This window comes from Ammospiza caudacuta, chromosome 11 (assembly GCF_027887145.1).
Source record: "Ammospiza caudacuta isolate bAmmCau1 chromosome 11, bAmmCau1.pri, whole genome shotgun sequence".
Lineage (NCBI taxonomy): Eukaryota > Metazoa > Chordata > Aves > Passeriformes > Passerellidae > Ammospiza > Ammospiza caudacuta.
The window spans coordinates 26803709-26829017 of record NC_080603.1 but is presented as its reverse complement, the minus strand read 5'-3'; the positions used below and the strand labels follow the sequence as shown (position 1 = coordinate 26829017).

Genomic DNA, 25309 nt, shown 5'->3' with positions numbered 1-25309 from the left:
CACCGCTGTGATCCCGAGGGGAGCTCGGGAGAGCAGGGCTGGGTTCCAGGGCACGGCTCCCACGGCTCGGCTCTGCGTGAGGAAAACGATGGCATTGAAGGAAGGTTTTAAATAATGAGCTGGAGCTGCGGGGGCTGCGCCACGGAGCCGCCCACGGCCAGGGGGCACGGGAGGGACAAGGGCACGGCTGGGTGTCCCTGCCACCCCTGGGTGTCCCTGCCACCCCTTGTCACCCGTGGGTGGGTGTCACTGTCACCCGTGGGTGTCACTGTCACCTGTAGGTGGGTGTCATTGTCGCCTGTGAGTGGGTGTCCCTGTCACTCAGGAGTGGGTGTCGCTGTCACCCGTGGGCGGGTGTCACTGTCACACACGGTTGGATGTCCCTGTCACCCGTGGATGAGTCTCCCTGTCACCCACGGGTGCTGTCCCCATCACCTGCAGCTCTCTGTCCCCGACCCCCCTGAGTGGTTGTCCCAGCAGTGCCACTCGTGTGTCCTCAGCCCCCTGTCCCCTCTCTGGGCAGTGGCAGTGGGTGGCTGTCCCACCCTCCAAAGCTGGTGCAGGTCCTGCCCCACAGCTGCTCCACCCTCCATCCCTGCAGCCTGCTATTTTCCACCTCAAGGCTGCCTGACAGCTTTAATCTGATGCTTAAATGGCTGGGAGAGGAGCCGTCGTGCAGGAAGGCTGTAATTTAATGACTTGGGAAGCGCACAGTTTAAGACATTTCAAATGTATTATTTTAGCCTGGCTGCTTCGGCAAAATCCAATTGGAACTTTGAGCGTGCTTATTTTTATTTCAGACTAACGCTACAGAACGCCTCCTGTAGAATGTGTTTGTTAAGGAATTAATTGTCTTTGAGGAAAGGAAAATGCCCTGGGCGGGACTTGCTCCTCGAGGCATCCAAATGAGTTTGAATTGTTTCTCAAACTACTTTTGTAGCACCGTAAACCGCTCAGGCAGGAGGGGAGCAGGGCCGGGTGTCTGATCCCTCTCTGGGCTGGCCCTGTGCTCCCTCAGGGCTCTGCAAACGAGTTTTGGGAGCTGTTTATTGGCAAAGCTCTGCCCAGAGCAGAAATAATCACTGGGACCTGGGGTTTGAGGAGCAGGAGAAGCAGGAAGCTTATGGAAAATAAGGTGCTGAACCTCCTGGGTGCCCCCATTGAAGTCCTGGTGCCCTGTCCCTGGCAGCTCCTCAAGAGGGAAGCTGGAGCAGGTTTATTCCTGGTTTTGGTTACAAAATTCAGGATTTTGGTCAGGTCCGACAGCAGCTGGGTGCAGCACGTGGAGCTGCAATGGGGATGGTGTCTGTGCACACAGGGTGCAGGGCAGGAGGGCTGGGCTGGGCTCCTGCATCCCCCCTCAGAGCTCCTGAGCCACCAGGGAAACGTGCCCTTCATGTAAACAAGCTGCTCTGGAGATATTTTTGAGGATGAAGTCATAAAAATTCTATGGCGTACCTATATTTTCCTTTTGGCATTGAATTCACCATAAAAACTGACACAGAAAAACAGCTTCAGCTGTGCTGGCTGGAAAGTGCTGCAGCTGCTTCTCAGAGCCATCAGAGCAGCCCACAGTGGGCTGGCTTGGAAGGGATGCCGTGGCCAGGGACACCTCCCACCCTCCCAGCTTGCTCCAAGCCCTGTGCAACGTGGTTATTTTTTCCCAATATTCCATTCATCCCTGCTCTCTGGCCTTGGGAAGCCATTCCCTCTTACCCTGTCCCTCCAGGCCCTTGTTCAGCAATTCTTCAAATCTTTCAAAAAATTTATTTTCTCTGTTAAAAAGCAAAAGTCCCGTGCAGTAGTTAAAGCATAAATTCCATTATGTTTCCCAGTGGTTCCCTTACCTCAGGCTGCTTGTTTTTATAACAACTCCTGCAAATCACCTTTACCCAAATATTGTTGCAAGGATAAATTGTCCCTCCAAAGGGGAGTGTCCCCTTCCTGGGCCATCCCTGAGGGTGCTGCTGGGATGGAGCTGTGCTGAGAGCCCAGAGTTACCGTGGGGCTGCTCAGATCCCTTCCCAGCGCCAGGATTGTGTCAGAATGAGCCCCTATTGCCTGTGGAGAAAGTTCCTGATTCTCATTTCCAGCTGATCACCCACTTCAGCTGGGTGACTGATGCTTCCCAAGGTGGGCCAGGGGATGGGGAAGGCAACCCCTGAGAGGCTTTTGCTGGTTTTGGTTTGCCTCTCTGGTGTGAGGTGGCACGGACAGCAGGGCAGGTGGCATTTCTGCTTCCAGCCCGGTGGGTTTGGTGGCTGTGACCCCTGCACGCAGGCATGGCTCAGACACTGATTCCCAAAAACTGGGATGTGGTCAGTGGGCAGGGCAGGGCAGGGCGTGTCCCAGGGCTCTGTGTCCGTCCCCAGCAGGGCTGGGGACCCCAGGGGACAATGGGGACAGAGGGGACAGTGGGGACAGCGATCACCCCTTGCACAGATGGATGGGATGGCATGGGATGGGGTGGGATGGGATGGGATGGGATGGCATGGGATGGCATGGGATGGCATGGGATGGGATGGCATGGGATGGGATGGCATGGGATGGCATGGGATGGGATGGAACTCTCCCTGCTCCCCTTATTTCTGGCTGTAACTTGATTCCATCAGGGGTTTTTGCACGGATCACGTAATCCCCTCAGCCATCTGAAATCCTGCACTTTAAAAGCCTCACTGCAGAATGACAGAGAGGGTTTTATTCCCTCGCAGCCGGGGTCGGCCGGTGATGAAACACGGCGGGGGCAGCGCCGTGGGCTGAGCTGGGATGGGCTGGGATGGGCTGGGACGGGCCCTGGGCAGGAGCTGTTCCCATGAAACCCCCAGCCCGGCACCCCTCAGTGACCCCACAACTCTGGGGATCCCTGGGCAGCTGTGCACAGCCTCGGGTGGGCTCGGGGCCATCTCCTCTGCCTTATCTACATTTAATGCGTCATCTGCGAGCACTGAGCCCAGGAGAGCGCTGGGGAATTGCAGCTGAGGCGCCCACCCACACAGCCCGTGGCCCTGCGAGCGTGGAGGGGAGCTGGGAATTGGGGAGGGACCAAGGAACGGGGACTGGATGCCCTTCAGGCACTGCTCATCCCCTGTGCCATCCACGCCTGGGCTGGGTGCCCAGCTGGGTGCCCACTGCCCAGGAGCCTCCTCCTGCCACCCCCAGTGCCTTCCCAGCCCACCAGCACGGCCCTGCAGCTATTGCACGAGGAGCATTTCCCTGGTTTGTACCACTGGCCCAGCCCTGAGCATCCCTGTCCTGCCCACAGCAGGGCCTGCATGCTAAGGAGGATGCACAGAGGGACGCCTGGGACTGGGAACGGGCTGGCAGTGTCCAGGCCAGGCTGGACAGGGCTGGGAGCAGCCTGGGATACTGCAAGGGGTCCCTGCCACGGCAGGGGTGGTGTGGGGTAATCTTTAGGGTCCCTCCTGACCCAGACCATTGTGGGCTTGTGTGTGATGCTGCCCTGCCAGCAGGAAGGCAGAGCTGCTCCAGGAGCTCCCTCCCTGCGCTGCACTGCTGCACGTGACCCACATCCAACTCCTTTCATTCCTGTAACAGGTAGGAGATCACACAGCAGTGTGCAGAGCAGCAAACACGCGCGCAGTCACACAGTGCAGGTGTCACATTGAATGCCAGAGCAAAGTGAAGGATGCACGTGCTCAGGCAAGAGCAGAAATCCAGAAATCTGTGCTTTCGGCTTGCACAACCTGGGCCACCTACGCTGGTCCAGCTGCTGCAGCTTTGTGTGTTTATCTGTGCTGCTCATCAGTTGGGAACAGAGGTAAAAAATCCCTGAGATTTGATGTTTTGCATAAACACCCAAACTTCATCAAGCCAGGGCAATGCTCCCAGGGATGCACAGGTGGGATTGCTGGGGTGGCTGGGCAGGGCAGGGCAGGGCAGGACTGGGTGATCCCTGTGGGTCCCTTCCAGCTCAGGACATTCTGTGATTCTGATTCTCTGTCTGTGCTGCAGCTCTGTGGCCTGGAGCTGTCCTGACCTCTGTCCACACAGGGAACTTGGGCCGGGATGTGGTGCCTTGGTCTGGGCACACACAATGGTGCCAGGGCTGCAGGCTGCTGTGGGGATGAGGTGGCACTCTGGGGACAGGTGGCACTGTGGGGATCAAAGTGGCACTGTGGGGATGAGGTGATGCTGTGGATACAGATGGCACTGTGGGCACAGGTGGCAGTGTGGGGACAGGTGGCAGTGTGGGGACAGGAGGGCCTCTCTCAGCTGGGCTGTCTCCTGTGGATGGGACGGAGCAGTTTGGGTCGTATTGGGGTGAAACAGGTTCTGTTTAGGAGCAGGGAGTATTTCCGAGGCACAAGCAGGCAGGTGGGCTGTGCCAGAGCAAGGGAAGCTGCCCAGCAGGGTTTGCTGCATCCCACCCTTTTTATTGTGCATTATTGATGGCTTTAACCCCATCCTCGCCGAACCGTTTCTCCCCAGCACGGAGCACTTTCTGCAGCACCCCAGAGCAGCGGCAACGCTGTGCTTTGTCCCAGGGTGCTCATCATCCCCATCCGTGCAGCAGAGGGGTTTGCAATCCCGGGGCAAAACTCGGGATTTGCAATCCCGGAGCAGCCTAAAGCTGCAGCTCCATCACTGCCATCCCCCGGCACGGGCGGCGGTCCAGGCGAGCTGCTGTGAGCCTTGGGAAGTGTTTTATTCCCGACGTGACACAGAGAGCTTTGTTTACCTCTCCTGCCACCCACGGCATGCAGAGACAAGCTCCTGCCCGGGAGCCTGGCCCGGGGACAGCTGCTGATGCCCGAGAGCCGCAGGGCGTTGGGAGCCAAGGGAGCGGAGGAACCCGGTGCTGAGAGCAGGAAAGCACCCAAGTTAATTAACGGCGACAATTAGCACCTCCGTGGGGTCCAGCCTCGGCTCCCTGCGAGCCTGAGCCCCGTGGATGGTGACAAATGGATGTACCCGAGGTGTCAGCACCTGCTGAGCATCTTCCAGGACGTGCAGGGTAAAACAGTGAGAGCGATTATAGACACAGGCAGTGATGGGACACGGGGAACAGTTGAACGAAAAGATGAGAGATTGAAATTAGATGTTGGGGAGAAATTCTTTGCTCAGAGGGAGGGGAAGCTCTGGCACAGGCTGCCCAGAGAAACTGGCAGTGCCCACGGCCAGGCTGGATGGGGCTGGGAGCACCTGGGACAGTGGGAGGTGTCCATGCATGGCAAGGGTGGCACTGGAGGGGCTTTAATGTCCCTCCAACCCAAACCATCCTGGGATTCTGGGGTTCTGTTATTTTCCCCTGCAGAGGCAGGGATGGAGCTGGGGTCATGCCAAGCCATGTGTCACTGTCCCCACTCCACAGGTGACAGGTGAGGGACATCACAGGAGCTGCAGCAGGAGAGGGAGTGGGGAGGGTCCCCGCTTTCATCAGGATTTGGTGTCTCTTGAAACAGTCTCTTTTTTCAGAGAATAAATTACATATTTTATTCATTTTCTGCACAGAAAGGAGCGGTTCTGGAGCCCTGATGGGGATGTTTCTAAGCAACGTTGTTTTCCCACCACCAGCGTCAGGAGCAGTGACTTTTTTACTTCTTTTTTTTTTCCCATATTTTTGTAGCAATAAGACAAACTCTGTGCAGTTTATATCAGGAAAGCTGTGCCATGATTTCCCCAGTTTGGCTGTATCCCCTGTGAGGGGGCGTGTGAGGGGTCCCCTGGGGGTCACCTGCCCCCGGGTTCCTGCGCTGGGACCATCAAACCCCTCAGGTTTTATTTTGGTAGAGTTTGGCTGCTGTGGGCACAAGCACAGACACAGGGCAGTGAAACCAGCCTTGGAAGGAGCCAAAAGCAGCTTTATCTGAATTCTGTGGAGCTCTCCCAAGCCTGGAGGTTCTTCTGTGGGTGTGGACTCAGAAATGTTTTAGTCATTGTATGTGTTATTGCAGAGATTTTATTTAAAACTTCTGGTTTTGCATTGGGGGAAAAACCTCTCCTTTTCTGTCTCATTTCTGGTAGATGGATGGATGGGTGAATAAATGGAAGATGGGAGATGGATTAATAGATAGAAGGGTGGATGGATGGATGGATGGATGGATGGATGGATGGATGGATGGATGGATGGATGGATACATACACAGATAAACAAACAGATAGGATGGTTATCCTGATCCCTTCCAGCTGGGAATGCTGCAGGGCAAGGGAAGGTTTGGGCTGATTTGGGGGGTGTTAATTGGAGAGGCCAAACCCAAACTGTCCCTGCTCCAAACAGTGAAGGGAAGCAAATCCCCACCTGGGAATGCGCTGTGCTGTAATTGCTCTGTCCCTGAAGGACACAGGAATGTTGTAGGTTAACGAGGTAATTAAGCAGCACAAGTGTCTCAGGCCATAAATCTCTGCCAGGGAAGGGGGTGTGTGTTGGTTTTGTGCCTGTGTGGGGTTTGTGCTGCTCCTCCAGCTCGTGTGCCCTGCAGGATCCGGGCTGGTGCATGGTGGGTGTGGGACATGGATGGGGAGGATTTCCTGAGGAGGGGAATTGGAGATGGATGGTGAGGGTTTCCCAAGGAGGGGAATTGGAGATGGATGGTGAAGGTTTGCCAAGGAGGGGAATTGGAGATGGATGGTGAAGGTTTTCCAAGGAGGGGAAATGGGATATGGGTGGTGAGGGTTTCCCAAGGAGGGGAATTGGAGATGGATGGTGAAGGTTTGCCAAGGAGGGGAATTGGAGATGGATGGTGAAGGTTTTCCAAGGAGGGGAAATGGGATATGGGTGGTGAGGGTTTCCCAAGGAGGGGAATTGGAGATGGATGGTGAGGCTTTCCCAAGGAGGGGAATTGGAGATGGATGGTGAAGGTTTTCCAAGGAGGGGAAATGGGATATGGGTGGTGAGGGTTCCCCAAGGAGGGGAATTGCCCTTCCCCGCTGCTGGCTGAAGGGTTTGCCTGGGGCTGGGCTGTGTTTGGGAGGATGGAGGTGGCCCTGCAGGGACAGGGGCTGCTCCTGGGTCCCTCAGCCATTGCAGAGCACTCGGTGCCACTGCTGGGCTCTCACCATTCCCCTGCTCCAGCATTAATTACAGCCCCACAATTACAGTTGTTTTCTGTGGCACGGGGTGCTTTGCAGGGATGTTCCACCCCTGCATTTTCTCTTTCCTTTGGCTGAAGAGCCTCTTGGCTGTGTCCCCTCTGGCAGTGCCTGTGTCCCCTGCAGGGCTTTGCTGTCCCTGTGGCCTGAGCAGTGGCTGGTCACACAGATGTCACCACGCTGGGCTTTTCTCCTAAAGCCTCGATTTGTCAGCCAGAGCTGAGCCTTGTCCTCCCCCAGCCCTGCTCTGCAGTTCTCCTGGCTCCCCAGGATCCTGTGCCTGCTCCCCTGGGAGCTCCCTGCTCCGGGCTCATCCCACATCTCTATGTACATTTATAAATTACAATTCCTTTCGTTCTCCTTCAGCTCTGCCTGCACGCTCAGCATTTGCCCTTCCCAGGGAATAATTCAACTCCAAACTCCCATGAAAAGCATGAGGGAGGCATGGGGTGAGGGAAAGGCACAAGGAGGGCTGGGGATTTTCCATGTCATGCTGCCCTGTGCTGGTGGAGGTTTGGGCTGGGCACTGCTGGTTTAAGGCAGGGTTCTGTGCAGCATCCACTCCCCAGGAGCAAGGGAAGGTGAAACCAAATCCCAGGGGATTTTTCCTTGTAATGTGGCCCTGGTTGAAGACTGGATTATGTGTGTAACGTTGACTTTAGTTAACAGACTCTTGGAAACCTGTGATATTTCCCCCTGTCTTTTTGCTGTCAGGTTTTATCCCAGATACCTCTATGCTGCTGCAGGATGTGTTAGTCCTCCCTTTCCTTTTGTGCCACTTTTGACTTTCTGATGTTGAACCACAGGGCTCCTGAAGCCAAAATGGTCACCTTGCCCTTTGGTGTGCACGTTGGACCCTGGTGCTTTCTTTGGCCACAGAATGAGCCCTCCTCACCCAGCACTCCCACCTGGGTGCATCTCTGTAGGATTCTCCCTGGTTTTACCCACCATCTCCTCGCAGTTAGGTGGCTCACAAGCAAAATGATGGGTTTTCCCTGAGATTTGAGGAGCTGGAGGATTTTGCAGCTCAGGGCTGGATCTGGTGCCTCTGTGTCCTGCACAGGCTGGTGCCAGCCCCTGAGCCCCCTACGTTTAACAAAACAATTTACTCAGGCTTATTAATCTCTGCAGCAGAGCCAAAGTGTCTGTTCTGAGCAGCATTTCTGCCCTGTGTGAAGGGCTTGGGGTGGGTTTGGGCTGTGGTGTTTCTATGGGAGCCAGGTGTGACTGTGTTCACAGGGGTCTGAGAATGAGGGAAGAGACGAGGATCTGCCTCCATGGTTCAGAAGGCTGATTTATTATTTTATTATATATATATTATATTAAAACTGTACTAAAAGAATAGAAGAAAGGATTTCATCAGAAGGCTGGCTAAGGATAGAAAAAAAAGAATGATAACAAAAGCTCGTGGCTCAGACAGTCTGAGCCAGCTGACTGTGATTGGCCATTAATTAGAAACAACCACACGAGACCAATCCCAGATGCACCTGCTGCATTCCACAGCAGCAGATAATCAATGTTTGCATTTTGTTCCCGAGGCCTCTGAGCTTCTCAGGAGGCAAAATCCTAAGGAAAGGATTTTTCATAAAGTATCATGGCTACACACCTTGGGCAAACCCCTGAGCTCCTCCTGGGGAAAACAAACCCCAGCAGGCAGTGGGCATGGAGGGCCTGGTGTGGGTGAGGACGAGGAAGGAGCAACAGGGCTGGCATTGTCACGGGCAGGGGGGTGACCCTGTGGCTGTGCCATCCTGGGGATCCTGTCAGCAGGGAGGTGCCACCCTGGGCTGGCTCACAGCTCCTCACCAGCCTTTTCCCTGCCTGGCACCTGCCTCTGCCGGGCTTGGCACAGCTCCCTGTGGGGATGCTGCCCCAGCTCCCTGCAGGGCTCCTGCCCAGGCTGCTGGGATCCCTCAGGGTGAGGAAAAGCCTAATGCAGGGAGATGCCAGCTCTGCTGGGTGCCCCGGGGCGTTTTCAGCGTGTGCCAGGCTGCAGGCTGTGTTTGCTGTGACTCAGAGCTGGCTCTGCTCGCCAGGCTGTGCTGTGGGGACCTGCTGCCAGCCCGGGCTGCTGCTGGGCAGGGAAATGGCACCCTTGGGTGCTGCCAGCACAGCGAGGCACAGCTAGACCCGGCCTGTGGAGTGGGGCCCAGCTAAACCCTGCCTGCGGAGCGGGATCCTGTTAGACCCGGCCTGCAAAGGGGGCCCAGTTAAACCTGGCCTGTGGAATGGGGCCCGGTTAGACCCGGCCTGCAGAGCGAGGGGCTCAGTTAAACCTGGCCTGTGGAATGGGGCTCAGTTAAACCCGGCCTGCAGAGCGAGGGGCTCAGTTAAACCTGGCCTGTGGAATGGGGCCCGGTTAAACCTGGCCTGCAGAGCGAGGGGCTCAGTTAAACCTGGCCTGTGGAATGGGGCCCGGTTAGACCCGGCCTGTGGAATGGGGCCCGGTTAGACCCGGCCTGCAGAGCAGGGCTCTTGGCTGGCTGAGGTCCCCTCGTCCCTGGCTGTCCCCTGGTCAGTGCCAGGCACCAGCACAGCACAGACACTGCGCTCACCTGTCCCAAGGCTGCTCCCTGGAGAAGGAGGCTGGAATGGTTTGAAGTGAAGTTAAAATGCATCACAGAGCTACAAACAGCAGAAGGACATGGGTGTCCCTTCTCTCCCCAGACTAAACCAGTGCCTGTGGCTCTGTGGACTGAGGTGGCTGCAGCTGTCCTGCCCTGGAGGTTTTGGTGGCCTCAGGAGCTTTGTACAGCTGTGGGCACGGAGAGGGGCTGTGCCATGCTCTGCCCCAAACCCTCTCCTTGCTGCCCTTTCCCTGCCCCATCCCGCTGTGAGGCCTCTGCGGGGCCAGGCCTGGCTCAGGTGGAGCCCAGCTTTGGGCACACAGCAGTGGGATGCTGCTTGGCTTTGGGCTCTGGCTTTAAAAGAACTCCAAGCTGAGGTGCTGAGCACCTCCAGGCCTGGCTCGTGGTGCAGGTTTGGGGTTAAGGCAAGGAAAAGGAGGCAGTTCCAGCCTGGGAGGTGGGAGCTGTGTGCAGGGAACCAGGGTGGCTGCAGGGCCGGGCCCAGCACAGATAAACCCCATTGTGTTCTCTGTGTGCTGGGCAGTGATGTGTGGCAGCAGAGCCATCACAAAGCACTGGGGGCTCTCGGCAGCAGCAGCACGATGGCTGTGCTAATGGAAAGCAGGAGAGGATGGATCAGAGCTGACTTTCAATCAGCTGCTTTGGCCAGACAAGCTGATCCCCAGAGAGCAGAGGCTCCTGCTTTGTCCTCTCTAATAGCTGCTCTCTCACAGAGAGGAATTCCTTCCCAATATCCCACTGACCCCCTGGCAGTGGAAGCCATTCCCCTTCTCCAGCTCTCCTGGAGCCCCTGTAGCCCAGCAGCTCCAGGTGAGCACCCTGAGCTGGCTGGCACAGCACCCAGAGTTTCCCAGGAGGATGCTCAGCTGTGCACAGCCACAGCAGATGCTCCTGATGGGCTGGGATTTGTTCCCATCCCCATTCCCAACCCTGCTCCCAGCGCAGCACCCTCGGGGAGCTGTGGTGCTGCTGCCGGTTCAGCTGCAGGCACGGAGCTGCCTCATTGTCCCCGAGCCCAGCATTAGTGCAAGGCAAGCACAAAGAGCTTTTACTGCCCTGTTACTTGGAGACAGCCCATTGATTGTACTTGGCAACTGTGCAGCTTCAGGCACGTGTCTGTCTGTCTGCGCCATCTCCATCTGCACCCTCCTGGCTGCTGCAGAACGGGTGTAAATGGAGATATATGTGAGTGTTTGCTTGGTGGGTTTGTGTGGGTTTGTTTTTTCTGGTTTGGGAGGCAGAGGAGAAGCAGGGCTTGAATGGCAGATTCCTGCCCTGCAGGAGGAACCAGGGCTGGGCTCAGTGAGCTCTAACACAGCCCCAGGGCTGTGCTGGGGCCGGTTCCCCCCAGTGTGACCAGTTCCCACCAGTGGGGCCTCTCTGCACACCTGGGGGTGTCTCCAGGCTGCCCCGTGGGCTCAGCAATCCCCCTGCCCAGCGCCTCCCACTCCCTTTGCAGAGGGATCAGGCCCTGCAGGGATTTGGCATTTCCAGCATCAATTTCCCAAATATCCGGGTCAGGTGTGTGCTGAGCAAATGGCAGCACTCTGGAAATCTAAACACAGCATTTCTGCCTGGATTTGTTGGCTGAGCAGGCTCCTCACAGAGCTGGGTGTTGCTCCCTGGAGCAAACCTGGTGTGTTTTACCCCAAAAGCTGCCTGGAGTGGGGAGGGAGCAGCCCTGGAGTGGTGGCACAGGGAGCTGTGGGGAAGGACGGGCCATCACTGGGGTCTGGGCTGAGATCCCACTGCTGGGGTGGTGAATCCTATAAATGCAGGGAAACACCCCAGAGATGCACTCACACTGTGTGTCCATCCAAATACACATACAATATAGGGATATATAAAAGGATGTATGGAGAGGATCTATATTTGCACATAGATACTGAGAATATCTCTGTGTGTAGACATAAAAGGGTTGTGTATAAAGAGTGTGCCCATGGATACATAGATTTAAAGGGTATTTGTGCGCATTTCCATAAAAGGTTTCCCATAAAGGATATGTATGTGCATAGAGATAAAGGGCATATGTGCAAAGGGGGTAATAAAATATATATATATGTGCAAATATATATAAAGGGTGCATGTGTAGATGTGTATTTATATTTATGTGGAGAGAGGAGCTCATGGCTGAGCTGTGCCCACAGACTTTGAACAGCAAATATCAGGTTGGTGAGAAATAGGATTAAAAACCTATAAAACCTGCAAAATAATTGCAAGCTGTGAGGGAATGAGCAGCAGCACTTGGCTCCAAAGGGTGTTTTGGGGTGGGTAGGCTGTGTCACAAGGAATGTAGAAATCCCCATCCCATGGGTGTGGGAGTCTGGGATTCCTGCCCTCAGTGCAGCTCTGGGGCTTTGCCTTTGAACCTCCCAAGGGTTCCAGTCAGGATGGGGAGGATTTGTGCTGCTGCTGGGCAGGCTCCAGCTGTGTTTGCACTCAAAAGATGGGGAAAAAAAAAGAAAGAGGGAAAAAAGGAAGGAAAACTAGAAAAGGAATAAAGAAGAAAAAATAGAACACACAGAAAAAAAAAAGAGGTCAGTGCCTGCCCTAACTGTGCTGTGAGCCTGGGGGCTCGTGGGGCTGGAGATGCAGCTGCAGCTTTGCAAACAGACCTGCAGGTCAGGTTCCTGTGTCTCCCAGCAGCCGAAATCCCCATTAGCAGCACTCAATTTTGGGTGCAGCAGTGCATTAAGAGGTCCTGAGGGCTGGGAGGGTGGGCAGTCCTGGCCCAGGGTCTGGCATCCTGTCCCCCCGGGATGCCCTTCAGGGAAATAGTGCTGTAGGAGTGACAACCTGAAACAGCCAGGAAATCCAGTGTGGAAAATGGGATGGGCTGGGAGCACAGGTCAGGCACACCAGCCTGGGTGTGCTGTCCAAGGGCTGGAGGTGTTTGGGTTTATTGCCAGCCCTGAGCACTCAGGGAGGAGGAGGAGGGGGATGGCAGCACATCCATCCCTCCCCAGCTGGGTGCCCACCATGGGAGCTCTGCCCCTTTTGGATGAAAACCTAGCATTTGGGCAAAAGCTGTGGCTGGTCCCCCCCAGCTGCTGCCTCCCCCTGGGGTGATGCTGTGTGTGCCTCAAGGGCTGAACTGCAGTCTCTAATTATTTTCTTTTCCTTCCAGAAACCTTGGCAAGTCCGGGCTGAGAGTGTCGTGCCTGGGGTTGGGTGAGTACCTCTGGCCTCTGTGCCCAGCCCTCTGGGGCAGCTGTGGGAGGGTTTGTGCTGGAAAACCCTCTGGTGTGCCCAGTCCTGGGGAGGAGCAGCCTGCAGGGATCCCAGGGAGTGTCCCAGGAGCCCCCAGGGCCAGGGCCAGCCTGGGCTGGGGCAGAGCTGGATCCCATCCCATGGACCCCATCCTATGCCATGGATGCCATCCCATCCCCTGTGTGCCCAGTTTTCCCCTGGCTCCAAAGCCCCCAGTTCCACACCAATGCTTTATCTTTGTGTGCTGTTTCCTGGGGAAGGGCTCTGCTCAGCTCTTGCTGCCTTTACTCAGAGCAATGCTCTAAAGTGCAGCCCCTGGACACAGACTGAGCTGTGGGATGGACACCCAGCCCTGCAGGGAGCAGGAGGAGGAGGAGGAGGGTGAGCTGTGCTGTGAGCTCCTGCCGCAGTGCCGGCGGCTGAGTGTGAATTTATCAAATTGTGGAGTTTGATGGCACACTTTGGTTTGTTGCTCTGTAGACAGAGCAGGTGGCAGAAAAACAGGTTAAAATCAGTGTGCAGTGGTTGGAGTGGGTGCTGGCCAGGAGGGTGGGTGCAGAGCAGGAGGAGACCCTGCCCTGAGCCCTGGGGTTGAGAGCAGCCCCAGGGCCAGGCTCAGCCTCAGACTGAGCAGTGCCTCAGGTCTGGGGGGTTTAACAATGCTCCATCAGCACCACAATAGCAGGGCTTAATCAGTTGACTAATTTAACATTTATAAAGTGACTCAATAGGATTTGCTGTAAGCACAACAGGCACTTAATTATGAATCTAAGCTAATTATGAATCTAAGATGGCAAGGTTCATTCTACACTTACTCAGAGTATTTAAATCAATTGATGTACCCACAGATCCAAGGAGTCTGCAGCAGGCTTTAAACCTGTGAAACACTTCAGGGAAACACTGCTGTCTGTAGATTCACAACCTATGGCATGCTTGTCTTTAGTCATCAGGAAATTTCCATCCTGGGTGCAATTTGGCTTGCTACTTACTGAAATTTTCTTTGAGGAGTCCAGTTATAATAACAATATTGTTATTTAACAATTGTGTTGTTATTATTATTCGGTCAGAGCAACCTGGTCTACTGGGCAGTGTCCCTGCCCAGCAGAGGGGTGGAATGGATGAGCTTTAAGGTTCTTAAAACCTTAAAACGAAAAACCAAACCCATTCCATGATTCTGAGATTATTCTGCTCAGGCTGTTCAGACAGAAAAGTAAGGCTTTGGGGCTGTTTGTTGGAAACCAGGAGCTTGGTGAGCACAAGCTGTGAGAGCAGAGGGTGTTTGGGATAAATTCCGGGGGTCTCCTGCCTGGGTGAGCATTGCCAGGGTGAGGGGTGCTGCTGTCTTGGGGGCTCTGCCTGATCATCCCTGCCAGGGATCCTCCCAGGGCAGCTCTCGGCCCTTTGGAATCTGGGTTCAAACTGGAAGGAAGTGTCAAAGTCACCCTGTAGCACAAGTGGGAGAAGCAGGGCCTGTTCTGCCAAGAGCTCTTCTGGTTAAAATAGCCCCAGCCTTGGGAAGGACTCGTCTGCTCTGTGCAGAGGCTTTATTTATCAGTTTCATTTATCAGCCTCACAGCTTCCCCAAGTGCTGCTGCTGTGGTGGAGGAGAAAGCCACGGGAAGGAAGTAGCAGCAGGAAAAGAAAAAAAAAAAGAAAAAAATTTGCAGAGCTTTTCTTTGATTTCAAGTGGAACTGCAGCAGCATCTAAATATACTGAGCCTTTGTGAGTGCAGCTGTGCAGGGGCTGGGGGGGCTGCTGGGCCCTCCTCCTGCTGCAGCACAGGGAGCCCTGAGCCCTGTGTGCAGGGAGAGAAGGGGAGCTGGGAGCCTGAACCCCAGAATGCAGAAATGCACATTCCCTGGGGTGGGCAGCTGTTCCTCCTGCTGCACAGCACCTTTTCTTTTGGGTGCTTGGGTTGGGTTGGAGGGACCTTAAAGCTCATCCTGGTCTGTCCCTGCCACCGCAGGGACACCTCCCACTGCCCCAGGTGCTCCAGCCCCAATGTCCAGCCTGGCCTTGGGCACTGCCTGGGATGCAGGGGCAGCCACAGCTGTGCCAGGCCTGCCCCCCCTCCCAGGGAAGGATTTCGCCCCAATATCCCATCCAAATCTCTCTTTCAGTTTAAAGCCCTCCCACTTGTCCCTCTGCACATCCTCCAGGTGTCTGCTCCCAGCTCTGCTTTATCTGACTTTCCTAAAGGCCTTCTCTCTTGCAGCTCCCCAAAAGATAAATGTGTTTCCCTGTGTTCTCTGCAGCATGAAAATCTAATTTAGGGCTCACTGAAGTTTCTGAAGGCTCAGCAGTCTTCCTCAAAAGCCTTGCAAAATCTCAGCGAGGTGGGAGAGTGCTTCATCCTGCGGGATGGCAAGTGGAGGAGAAGGGGAAGGGGGGCAGAGATCCGAGGTGGGCAGGGCTGGGAGCAGGGACCCTTTGGTGACACCCTGCTCCTCCTGGCTCGGGGGAACGAGCTCCTCTGCTGGCAGGGCTGTGTTCTCAGGGGGCTGAGGGTGAGGGGAGAGATGAGGATCTGACTCCATGTTTCAGAAGGCTGATTTATTATTTTATGATATATATTGTATTGAAACTACGCTAAAAGAATAGAAGAAAGGATTTCATCAGAAGGCTGGCTAAGAATAGAAAAAAAAGAATGACAACAAAAGCTCGTGGCTCAGACAGAGTCCAAGCCAGCTGTGATTGGCCATTAATCAGAAACAACCACATGAGACCAATCCCAGATGCACCTGCTGCATTCCACAGCAGCAGATAATCAATGTTTACATTTTGTTCCTGAGGCCTCTGAGCTTCTCAGGAGGAAAAATCCTAAGGAAAGGATTTTTCAGAAAATATCATGGCTACACAGGGCTGTCAGGGAGGGCCCTGAGAGCAGAGCTGAGCGTCATCCCTGGGGCACTGAGCTCCCGTGGGGCTGGGATTGCTCAGCCAGGCTGAGCTTCCCTGGGAGCATCCCAGAGCTGGGTCCTGCTCCTGCCTGGGCTCAGCTTTGCCCTCCTGCCTGGCTCAGTTTGGGCTGAGCTTTGCCCTCCTGCCTGGGCTGAGCCTTCCCCTCCTGCCTGGCTCAGTTTGTTCCAGGTGAGCCTTTCAGGGACCTGCCAGGCTGGCCCTGGGCTGCTGCCAGGCTCTGCTTGGTGCTGGATCCAAAGTGTTCTTGTGATTCCAGGGAAAGGCAGGTCATGGTTTTCACCTGTGCAGCTCAGACCCTGCCTGTGGGCTCCTTCAGGTTTTGAGAAAACCTTGACCTGCAGAGAGGTGATGAGCAGGGAAAGGAGCAGCACAAAGCTGCCATCCTAGTCCCGATCCATGGACAGGAGGTGATAGCTGGCTGCAGAAATGGTGTTTGGTGAGCCTAGAGGGGCAGGTTTTGGTTTTTTGGAGGCAGGCAGTTTTTTTGCTGTGCCCTTGGTCCTGGCTCTGGGGTGAGGTTGGGCGCAGGCACCATTCCTGCCAGCAGAAGCAGGGGCTGTGGGGGCTCAGCCCTGCCCCTGCACAGGTGACACAGGTGACACTGGTTCTGTGACACTGCTCAGGTGGGTCTGCTCTGGCACCAACCCCTGCCGGGCTGCACTGGGAGCCAGAGCTGGAATTGTGCAGGAATTCCCCTTGCAGGTGAACATATCCATTTGGGAAACCTTTCAGGGCAGGAGGGAGGAAGGTGATGGGCAAGGGCAGCGGTGGAAGTCTGTCTGTCCTGGGGCAGGGGATGCCTTTCCAAGCCACGAGCTGGGCTGGTGAGAGAGAGACAGTCACTTGGACAGGGGAAAGCAGCAATTTAAAAAAATACATGCCTTTCTCCAGAATATTTTTCTTCCCAAATGAGTGTGTTGGCTGAGGTTGTGAATCATCCTTGGCTGTTGTTTGAAATGCCAAATGCTCCTTGTGCTTTTTTTTGCCTTTTTCAATGTGCAGAGGGAGGGGAGCAGCCTGTGCCTGGATGGGGGTGCCCTCCCTGCTCCTGCTCCTGGAGCAGAGCCCTTCCCTTCCCAGCCACGCCTGGTGCTTTCAGCTCACCCCGCTGAGCCCAAACTCACATCCCTGCCTGGTTTTGTGATAATGATGGGGAAAAACCCCCTTGGAATCCCCCCGTGTGCTCCTGCTGGTGCCGCTGTGCCCAGCTGGGGCTGGGGGCTCGGGCAGGGCTGCCCAGCAGCACAGATATTTATTCCCTGCATTTCAGGAGCTGTTATTCTGATTTGAGCTCTCCCTGTGCCCCAGGCCCCGAGCACATTGTCACTCAGTGGGATGTGCCTTGTGTCACGAGGTGAATTTTGAGAGGATGTGCACTCTGTGGGGAGGATGAATAATCCTCTTCCCTCTCACCTGTGCACCTGTGTGCTGCTTATGCAAAAGGGAAAAAAAATCACTTTGAGATAAACAGTCTCAACCCATTTTTTTGGTACAAACACATTTTAATGTATTCCTGTAAAAATAACACCTCTGAAGCTTTAACATGGAAATCAGGCTTCATTTGGTTATTTTTTTTTTATCTGCATGAAGAAGCTTAAAGATGAAATGAAAACAGGTTTCAGTTTTATCTTTGTTGTGCAGGACCAGAGCATTTAAACTCCAATAATCAGAGAAAATACCTCTCCTGAGCTCTGTAGCCAGCAAGGTGCAGCAGGGGTACTCCTGTCCCATTATTGTTGTCCTTACAGAGCTAGAGAAAATACAAAATTAGCCAGAAAATGTGTTCTCTTTGCTCATTTGTTTAGTTTCCATTTCATCTCTGATCTGTGGCAAACTTGGCTTTTCCAGCTAGGGTTGTTCTGCAGGAAGTCAGGAGTTGCAGTTTGAGCTCACACTTTGTGCATCTTTAAATAGCTTTATTTGCACTGAGAGAAACCCGACGTATTAAAAAATTCAGACTGGCCTTTTTCTGAGGGAAAGGGAGCGAGCTGCTGCTGCCAGGGATGATGGGGGGCTGTGTTCTGAGCAGGGCTGATCAAAGCTGCCCCAGCCCTTCCACCCTGCTCAGGGTCCATGTCCCGGCACCCAGGGACCCCATCCCTCTTTGATGAGGGTCTGGGAGCAGCTTCTGCATCTTTCCAAGCGCAGGCAGGCAGGCAGGGAAGCTGCAATTCCTGTCCCTCGGCAGCATCAGAGCTCAGCCCTGGCCCTGCAGTCCCTGTCCCGTCCCATCCTTGCCTTACGGATGGGGTGGGAGGGGGTGCCCGGTGCCCCCCTGCCCTGGCAGGGACACCTCCCTCTGCCCCACGCTGCTCCCAGCCTGGCCTGGGACACCTCCGGGGCTGGGGAAACCCGACTGGGGTTCCCAGCTGGGAGCTGAGCCCCTCTGTCAGCGAGAGCTTTCAGCTCTGGGGAGCTGGGAGAGCCCCGCGCGCTCTGCCCCATGCATCCATCCGTGCGTCCCTCCATCCCAGGAGTGGCTGAATTTGGCACCTGGGTTTCTGTGCGGCTCTGCAGGGCTGGAGAGGGGCAGTGCTGGGCTCAGGGGGACATTGGCACAGGCTGGCAGGAGGCCCAGGGTGGCACAGCCCTGCTGCGCCCAGGGAATCAGAAGTGTCTGACCTGCTGCCTGCCCAGCCCTCTGCTGCCTCTTCCCCACTGCCTGAGGAGATCTGTATTCCTAAAATAAATCATACATTTAAAATCTAGATACAGGAATCGTGTTCCTATGGGAATTCCTTGGGGTTGGACCAGCTGACCTTTAAAGGTCCCTTCCAACCCAAACTGATTTATGATCTGGTTAAATCCACACGCTGCTTCCACCACAGGATTTTTTTTTTGAATTATTTTTTTTTATTAAGCGATGATCATAAAGACATAATGCCCCAAGTTTTCCTAATAATAGACCAGAGCCAGCAACTGAGCCTAAACTGCAGCAGCTTTAGGAGCCAGCCTAGGGAAGGCAGTGCCCTTGGGCAGGGCTGGCACTGGACATTGGCTTCATGGAAAAGCTCCCAGGGAAAAGTCACTGTGGGTTGGAAATCTGTCCTGTGTCCTGTCAGAAGAAATATTTCTCTTTATGTCTCTTTTTTTTTTTTTTTTTAAATTCTGATTTTGCCTTTCAGGATGCTAAATGCTGCAGTACATATTTAAGGAGAGTTTCATTCCCCAAATGATGCATTGTGGCAGCATCGCAGATTTTTTCCAATTTGTCAAATTGAAGCTTTGGAAAATGATTTCTGGTTTGGAAAGAGCTTCAGATTCCAGGGCCTGGAAGGGTCCCAGGCCAGGCTGGACAGGGCTGGAGCAGCCTGGGACAGTGGGAGGTGTCCCTGCCATGGCTGAGGTGGTTCTGGATGGGATTTAAGGTCCTTCCAACCCAAACCATCCCATGATTTGAATCCAGCTCTGTATTTTGGCACCACAGCATCCCCTGGGTGCTGCCCTGGGCAGCTGCCTGTGCTGGGAGCAGGTGCCCTGTCCTGCCTGGCTGCAGGATCTCTCTTGGGGCTGCACCACCCCCTGAGCCAGCCCACCCCATCTAAAACTCATTCAATCCTAAAGGGAATTCTGATGAAGTCTCATTTTTGATGTGGAAACCCTCTTGTAATAACAGATTATTTTGCTTTTTCCAGGGACCTGGGTCACTTTTGGAGGTCAGATCTCGGATGAGGTGAGTGCATGGAACAAACCACACTCTGGGGGTGTTTTTAATTTCATTTTTAAAAGAAATTGTGGCTCCTGGAGCTTTCCTGCACAGAGAGACAGCAGGAAGTCACTACCCAGAGCTCTGCCACAACCCCCTGATGAGCCGGACATTTCCAGAGATGGACTCTCAGCAGCCCCATCCACCCCTCAGGGCCATCTCCTGTCCTGTTCTGTCCCCAGCAATGTCCCCTCCTTCCCCTGGGCTCCTGCACTGGGATTGGGAACTATTTCTGTGTGTGGACATAACGGGCAGCAATCCTAAATACAGTCATGGCTGGCCTTACAAAGGTGATTTATTTTTGACATAACAAGCTGAAACAACTGAAAATGAGCTTGGGTTTGCTCCGTGCTTTTCCCTGGAGCAGATGGCTCCTGATGCAGGGAATCACCCCTGGAGCACTGGCTGCACGTGGGCTCCTCTGCAGCCCAGGTGTCCCAGATGTGAGTGCCCCAGGGACAGCAGCTGCCTGCCCGGGTGTGGAACAGCCCCAAAACAGCTCTGGCGTGAGGGAGAGAGCCCAGGGGCCTCCATTCCAAGGGCTTTTCCTTTAGATTCACTCCACCTGTCATGGTATTGCTGCTTCTTCTGGATCTCCTGGCTTTGATCCCGTGGATCCCTGTCTTTGATCTTGTGGATCTCCCAGCTTTGGTCCCAGTGGATCCCCAGATTTGATCCCTTGGAGCCCCAGTTTGGTCCCAGTGGATCCCTGGCTTTGGTCCCATGGATATCCCCAGCTTTGATCCCTGTAGATGCTCAGCTTTGGTCCCATGGATTCCCCGAGCTTTGGTCCTGGTGGATTCCCTATTGCTGATCCCCTGGATCCCCAGCTTTGGTCCAATGGATCCCCCAGTTTTGATCCCTGTAGATCCCCCAGCTTTGGTCCTGTGGATTCCCCCAGCTTTGGTCCCATGGATCCCCCAGTTTTGATCCCTGTAGATCCCCCAGCTTTGGTCCCGTGGATTCCCCCAGCTTTGGTCCCATGGATTCCCCCAGTTTTGATCCCTGTAGATCCCCCAGCTTTGGTCCCGTGGATTCCCCCAGCTTTGGTCCCATGGATTCCCTGGCTTTGGTCCCGTGGATTCCCCCAGTTTTGATCCCAATGGCTCCCCAGTTTTGGTCCCATCTCATGGCCCTGTGGGATGATGGCTGGTCAGTGATGCTCAGTCAAGGCCAGTTTTGATGTCCACTTTGCTCTCTGGTCCTCCTGCGCCCCTTGCTCACCGTAATTCCATGCAAAGCAGGACAAATTCCATGGAAAAGCAGGACAGAAGCACAGCCTTGGATGCTTGGGATGCTGAGCCTGAACCTTCATGTCCCCGGGAGCAGCAGGAGCCCCAGGACTCCCCTGTGCTCCACAAATGCCCTTCAGGCATTTCCCCACCCCACGGCATCTCTGGGGAGCTGCAGGACGGGCAGGCAGGCAGCCAGAGGAACATTAACCCCCCCAATTCTGTGCTAAACCCTGCAGATCTGCAGAGCATCTCTGTAACCCTGCTAAATTCCTGCTGCCTTCCCGATGGGAAGCTCCTGTGAGGGGAGATGAGTTCCTGCCGGGCTGGCTCCGGGGGCATTGATGTAAATCCGTGTTTTGTGGTCCCTCAATCCCTCCCTCCCGGGTGCCCTGCTGTGCTGAGCCCGGCTTGTCCCGCTGTGGGGCTTTCCCTGCTGGGCGTGGTGTCACCTGCTGTCCCCGTGCTCCCCAGGTGGCCGAGCAGCTGATGACCATCGCCTACGAGAGCGGCGTGAACCTCTTCGACACGGCCGAGGTGTACGCGGCCGGCAAGTGAGTGCCCGGGGCAGGGTGTGCCCGGGGGCTGCGACAGGGCTGCACCTGGGCACAGCCACACCTGGCCAGGGCTGGGCAGGGTGTGCCCGGGGGGCTGCGACAGAGCTGCACCTGGGCACAGCCACACCTGGGCAGGGTGGGCAGGGTGTGCCCGGGAGGGGCTGGGACAGAGCTGCACCTGGGCAGGTGTGCCCAGAAGGGCTGGCAGAGCTGCACCTGCCGTCCCTGGGCTCTCTGCTCCCCCTCTGATGTACTGGGCTCTGGATGTCCTTGGAAAGCCTCTTTGTCCCCGAATGGGACAGGAGAGCCTTTGTATTTGGGATACCCATCAAATAAACCCAAACAATTAACCCAAAGGCTCTTGTACCCAGCAAAGGCTGGAGAGCACCACTGGTGCTGGCACAGGGATACCAATACCCTGAACAAATGGGAAGGGAGTGTGGATCTCAGTGGTGCTGGGTGCCTGGGGCTGTGACAGATCCAGGCAGGAATCCCGGGGGGAGCCACTCTGGCTGCTCTCAGAGACACTGTGGGATGGGGGGGACATCACCCATGGGATGGGGGACACCACCCCTGCTAAATGGGGCTGGGGTGACCGACAGGGCTCCCAGCTGGGCTGGGACATCGTGTCCTGCAGAGGGACCAGCCCAGGCTCAGGCACAGGGGACCGGGGCAGGGACGGGGGGGACAAGAGGCTCTGTGCTGGATGGACCTGTCCCACCTGGGGGTCACTGTCACCAGAGAGGGCAGGTGGACCTGTCCCAATTTGGGACACTGTCATCAGGGAGGGCAGGTGGATCAGTCCCAGTTTGGGGGTCACTGTCACCAGGGAGGGCAGGTGGACCTGTCCCAATTTGGGGTCACTGTCACCAGGGAGGGCAGGGGCAGCTGCAGCCAGGCTGGCTGGGAGCACTGAGCACCCCCTGCCCCCCTCACACCGGGCTCTTCCTGCACAGGGCCGAGGTGATCCTGGGCAACATCCTGAAGAAGAAGGGCTGGAGGTACAGTATGGCACTCCCTCTGATCTGGGGGGTTTCCCTTGGTGGTGCCCTGGTCCCACAGGAGCAGCCACAGCTCCCCTGGGATTGGGGGTGTCCCCCACCCTCGGGGCTGTGATGCCCTCCCGGGTGGGAGGCTGGCTGTGGCACTTCATCCCTGCTGGGGTAAGGAGGCAGAGCTGTGCCAGCCCGGGAGGAGCTGACACCTCGTTAAAGGATGCACATTAGCATATGTTTTGGGTTTTAAGGGATTTGCATAATCTTCAAAGTCCTCCTCTGTGTGTGTGTGTCCTAGGCGGGTTCAGCTGGAGGGGGTCTGGCAGGGCTCTCTCCAAACCCAGCCGAGGGGATTAGGGGGGTGAGTGATTACCTGGTAAGAAATACTCTGGAATGTGGAGGAAATAAAATGAAGTGTAATAAAAGCTGGGGAAATTGTGTTGTACATGTCTGGTTATGCAGCAAGGCAGCTGGAGGATGATAAATCTTTGATTTAATATCGTGTAGAGTTTACAGATTAATTCAGATGTCTCACACTGGAGTTTAACAACTCTGGGAGTGCTGCCTGGCAGTGAGAGGCACGGGCAGGATGGCAGGAGGGAACAGCACTGCAGGCCCTGGAGAGAGGGCTGGGTGCTGCTTATTTAGTGATTTACAATGTCTGGGGGTTTGGTCATCTCATTTGGATCGCCTTTGCTTTCTATCACAGTGTCCAATCCAAACTTCCCCTGACTTCATTCCATTTCCTCGTGCCCTGACTATTTATGGGCATACTTTACCAAAACACCTCAGGGTATTTCACTTTCCATCTTCTGAAGGAGCTGAGCTCGTGTCCCCTGTGCTGCTCACCCCACTGGAGAGGGGCAATGCCCTGGGCACAGAGGTGCTGTTCCCTGGGCACCTGGCAATTCCTGGGCTCTCCCTGCCTGCCAGAGTTCCATTTGCAGGGAATCCCCCCAGACCAACACTGGAGTCAGTGTCCTCAACATTTCACAGCTGATTTGGCTGTTTGAGCATCCCCAGCAGAAACAATGCTCCCAGGTTTTACAAGTTGCTGATGGGCAGCATCTGCTTGGTTGTTGTTATTATTATTTTTTTAAAAATTATATTAGTGTTCCTGTTCTTTTTGCAGGAGGTCCAGTTTGGTGATAACCACAAAGCTGTACTGGGGTGGCAAGTAAGTGTGACAGCCACTTGTCCTGGGGTTTGCTGGCCCAGCCCTGCAGCCAGGGGAGGTTAATGGCGCCTGGGGGTGCTTTGCTGCTGTCATTGCATTTCTGTTTATTTTGCCAAGTGTTTTAAGGAGTTGGAGTTTCTCACCTGGAGAGGAGGAACTCCAGGGAGAGCTCAGAGCCTGCAGGGGCTCCAGGAGAGCTGCAGAGGGACTGGGGACAGGGATGGAGGGACAGCACACAGGGAATGGCTCCCAGTGCCAGAGGGCAGGGATGGGTGGGACATTGGGAATTGGGAATTCCTGCCTGGGATGGGATCCCAGAGCAGCTGGGGCTGCCCCTGCATCTCTGGCAGTGCCTAAGGCCAGGCTGGACACTGGACAGTGGGAGACGTCCCTGCCATGGCAGGGGTGGCACTGGGGGGGATTTAAGGTCCCTCCCAGCCCAAGCAGTCTGGGATTCTGTAATTTTGGGGGTGTTTAAATCAGAGCACAGCTCATTGCTCCCGGGCTGTTGGCACCTCTGCCAGCTGTTGCTGTTTTTCCCTTGCAGGGCAGAGACAGAGCGAGGCCTTTCCAGGAAACACATCATTGAAGGTACCTGGGATGGGGCTGCCCTGGTGGGCTCTGTGCAGCTGATCCCAGTGCTCTCCATGGGCTGGGGTCTGCCAGGGGCTGGGGCTGCCCTGGTGGGCTCTGTCCTGTTGCATCCCAATTCTCTCCCATGGGCTGGGGCTGTTTGATCCCACTGCCCCTGTGCCAGTCCCATGCAGAGCAGTTCCCAAACTCATCCTGAAATGCCCAAAATGCCCCCAAGGATTGTTTTGGCTCCCCTCAAAAATGTCAGTGAATGGATTGCACTGGCAGGCCCCTCACTCCATGGGGGCTGCTGGGTTTGGGTAGCTCTCTGCACACCCCAGCCCTTCCCTGTGGGGCCAGATGTGGCCAGGGGTGCCTGGGCTGTCTGTGGAGCTGGAGGGATGAGGATGAGGATGTGGCATGATGTCAGCCTGCAGAAATAGTCTCTGGAGGACTGCCAGGCTCCACTGGCATGGCTGAGCTCTGCTCCTGGTGCTGCTGCTCCCCAAGGGCTCCGTTCTGCTGCCCATTCCCTCACCTGGCTGCATCCCATCCCTGGGGCTCCTGATCCCAGTCCCTGCTCCTCATCCCATCCTGGGGCTCCTGACCCCAATCCCTGCTCCCCATCCTATCCTGGGTTCCTGATCCCAGTCCCTGCTCTCCATCCCATCCCTGGGGTTCCTGACCCCAATCCCTGCTCCCCATCCCATCCTGGGGCTCCTGACCCCAATCCCTGCTCCCCTCTGGGGTTCCTGACCCCAATCCCTGCTCTCCTCTGGGGTTCCTGACCCCAATCCCTGCTCCTCATCCCATCCTTGGGCTCCTGACCCCAATCCCTGCTCCTCATCCCATCCTGGGGCTCCTGATCCCAGTCCCTGCTCCCCATCCCATCCTGGGGCTCCTGACCCCAATCCCTGCTCCCCATCCTATCCTGGGTTCCTGATCCCAGTCCCTGCTCTCCATCCCATCTCTGGGGTTCTTGACCCCAATCCCTGCTCTCCATCCCATCTCTGGGGTTCCTGACCCCAATCCCTGCTCCCCATCCTATCCTGGGTTCCTGATCCCAGTCCCTGCTCCCCATCCCATCCATGGGGCTCCTGACCCCAGTCCCTGCTCCCCATCCTATCCTGGGGCTCCTGACCCCAGTCCCTGCTCCCCTCTGGGGTTCCTGATCCCAGTCCCTGCTCTCTATCCCATCCCTGGGGCTCCTGACCCCAGTCCCTGCTCCCCTCCCCTTCCCTGCTGCTCTGCCTTGTGCCTGTGGCCATGTCCCTGCAGGAGAGGGGACAGCAGGAACT

At 55.6% G+C, this 25309-nt stretch overlaps 1 protein-coding gene across 2 annotated transcripts in view; it reads left to right on the top strand.

Annotated features, from left to right (window-relative positions):
• The window catches only part of KCNAB1 (potassium voltage-gated channel subfamily A regulatory beta subunit 1), a 58863-nt gene that overhangs the window by 23674 nt on the left and 9880 nt on the right, over positions 1-25309 (top strand). For both annotated transcript variants that reach the window (XM_058812019.1, XM_058812020.1), the window contains exons 2-7: positions 12766-12809; positions 19407-19444; positions 21184-21263; positions 22223-22267; positions 23394-23438; positions 23986-24029. In XM_058812019.1, the coding sequence (XP_058668002.1) occupies positions 12766-12809; positions 19407-19444; positions 21184-21263; positions 22223-22267; positions 23394-23438; positions 23986-24029 (296 nt within the window). The remainder of the gene's footprint in view (positions 1-12765; positions 12810-19406; positions 19445-21183; positions 21264-22222; positions 22268-23393; positions 23439-23985; positions 24030-25309) is intronic.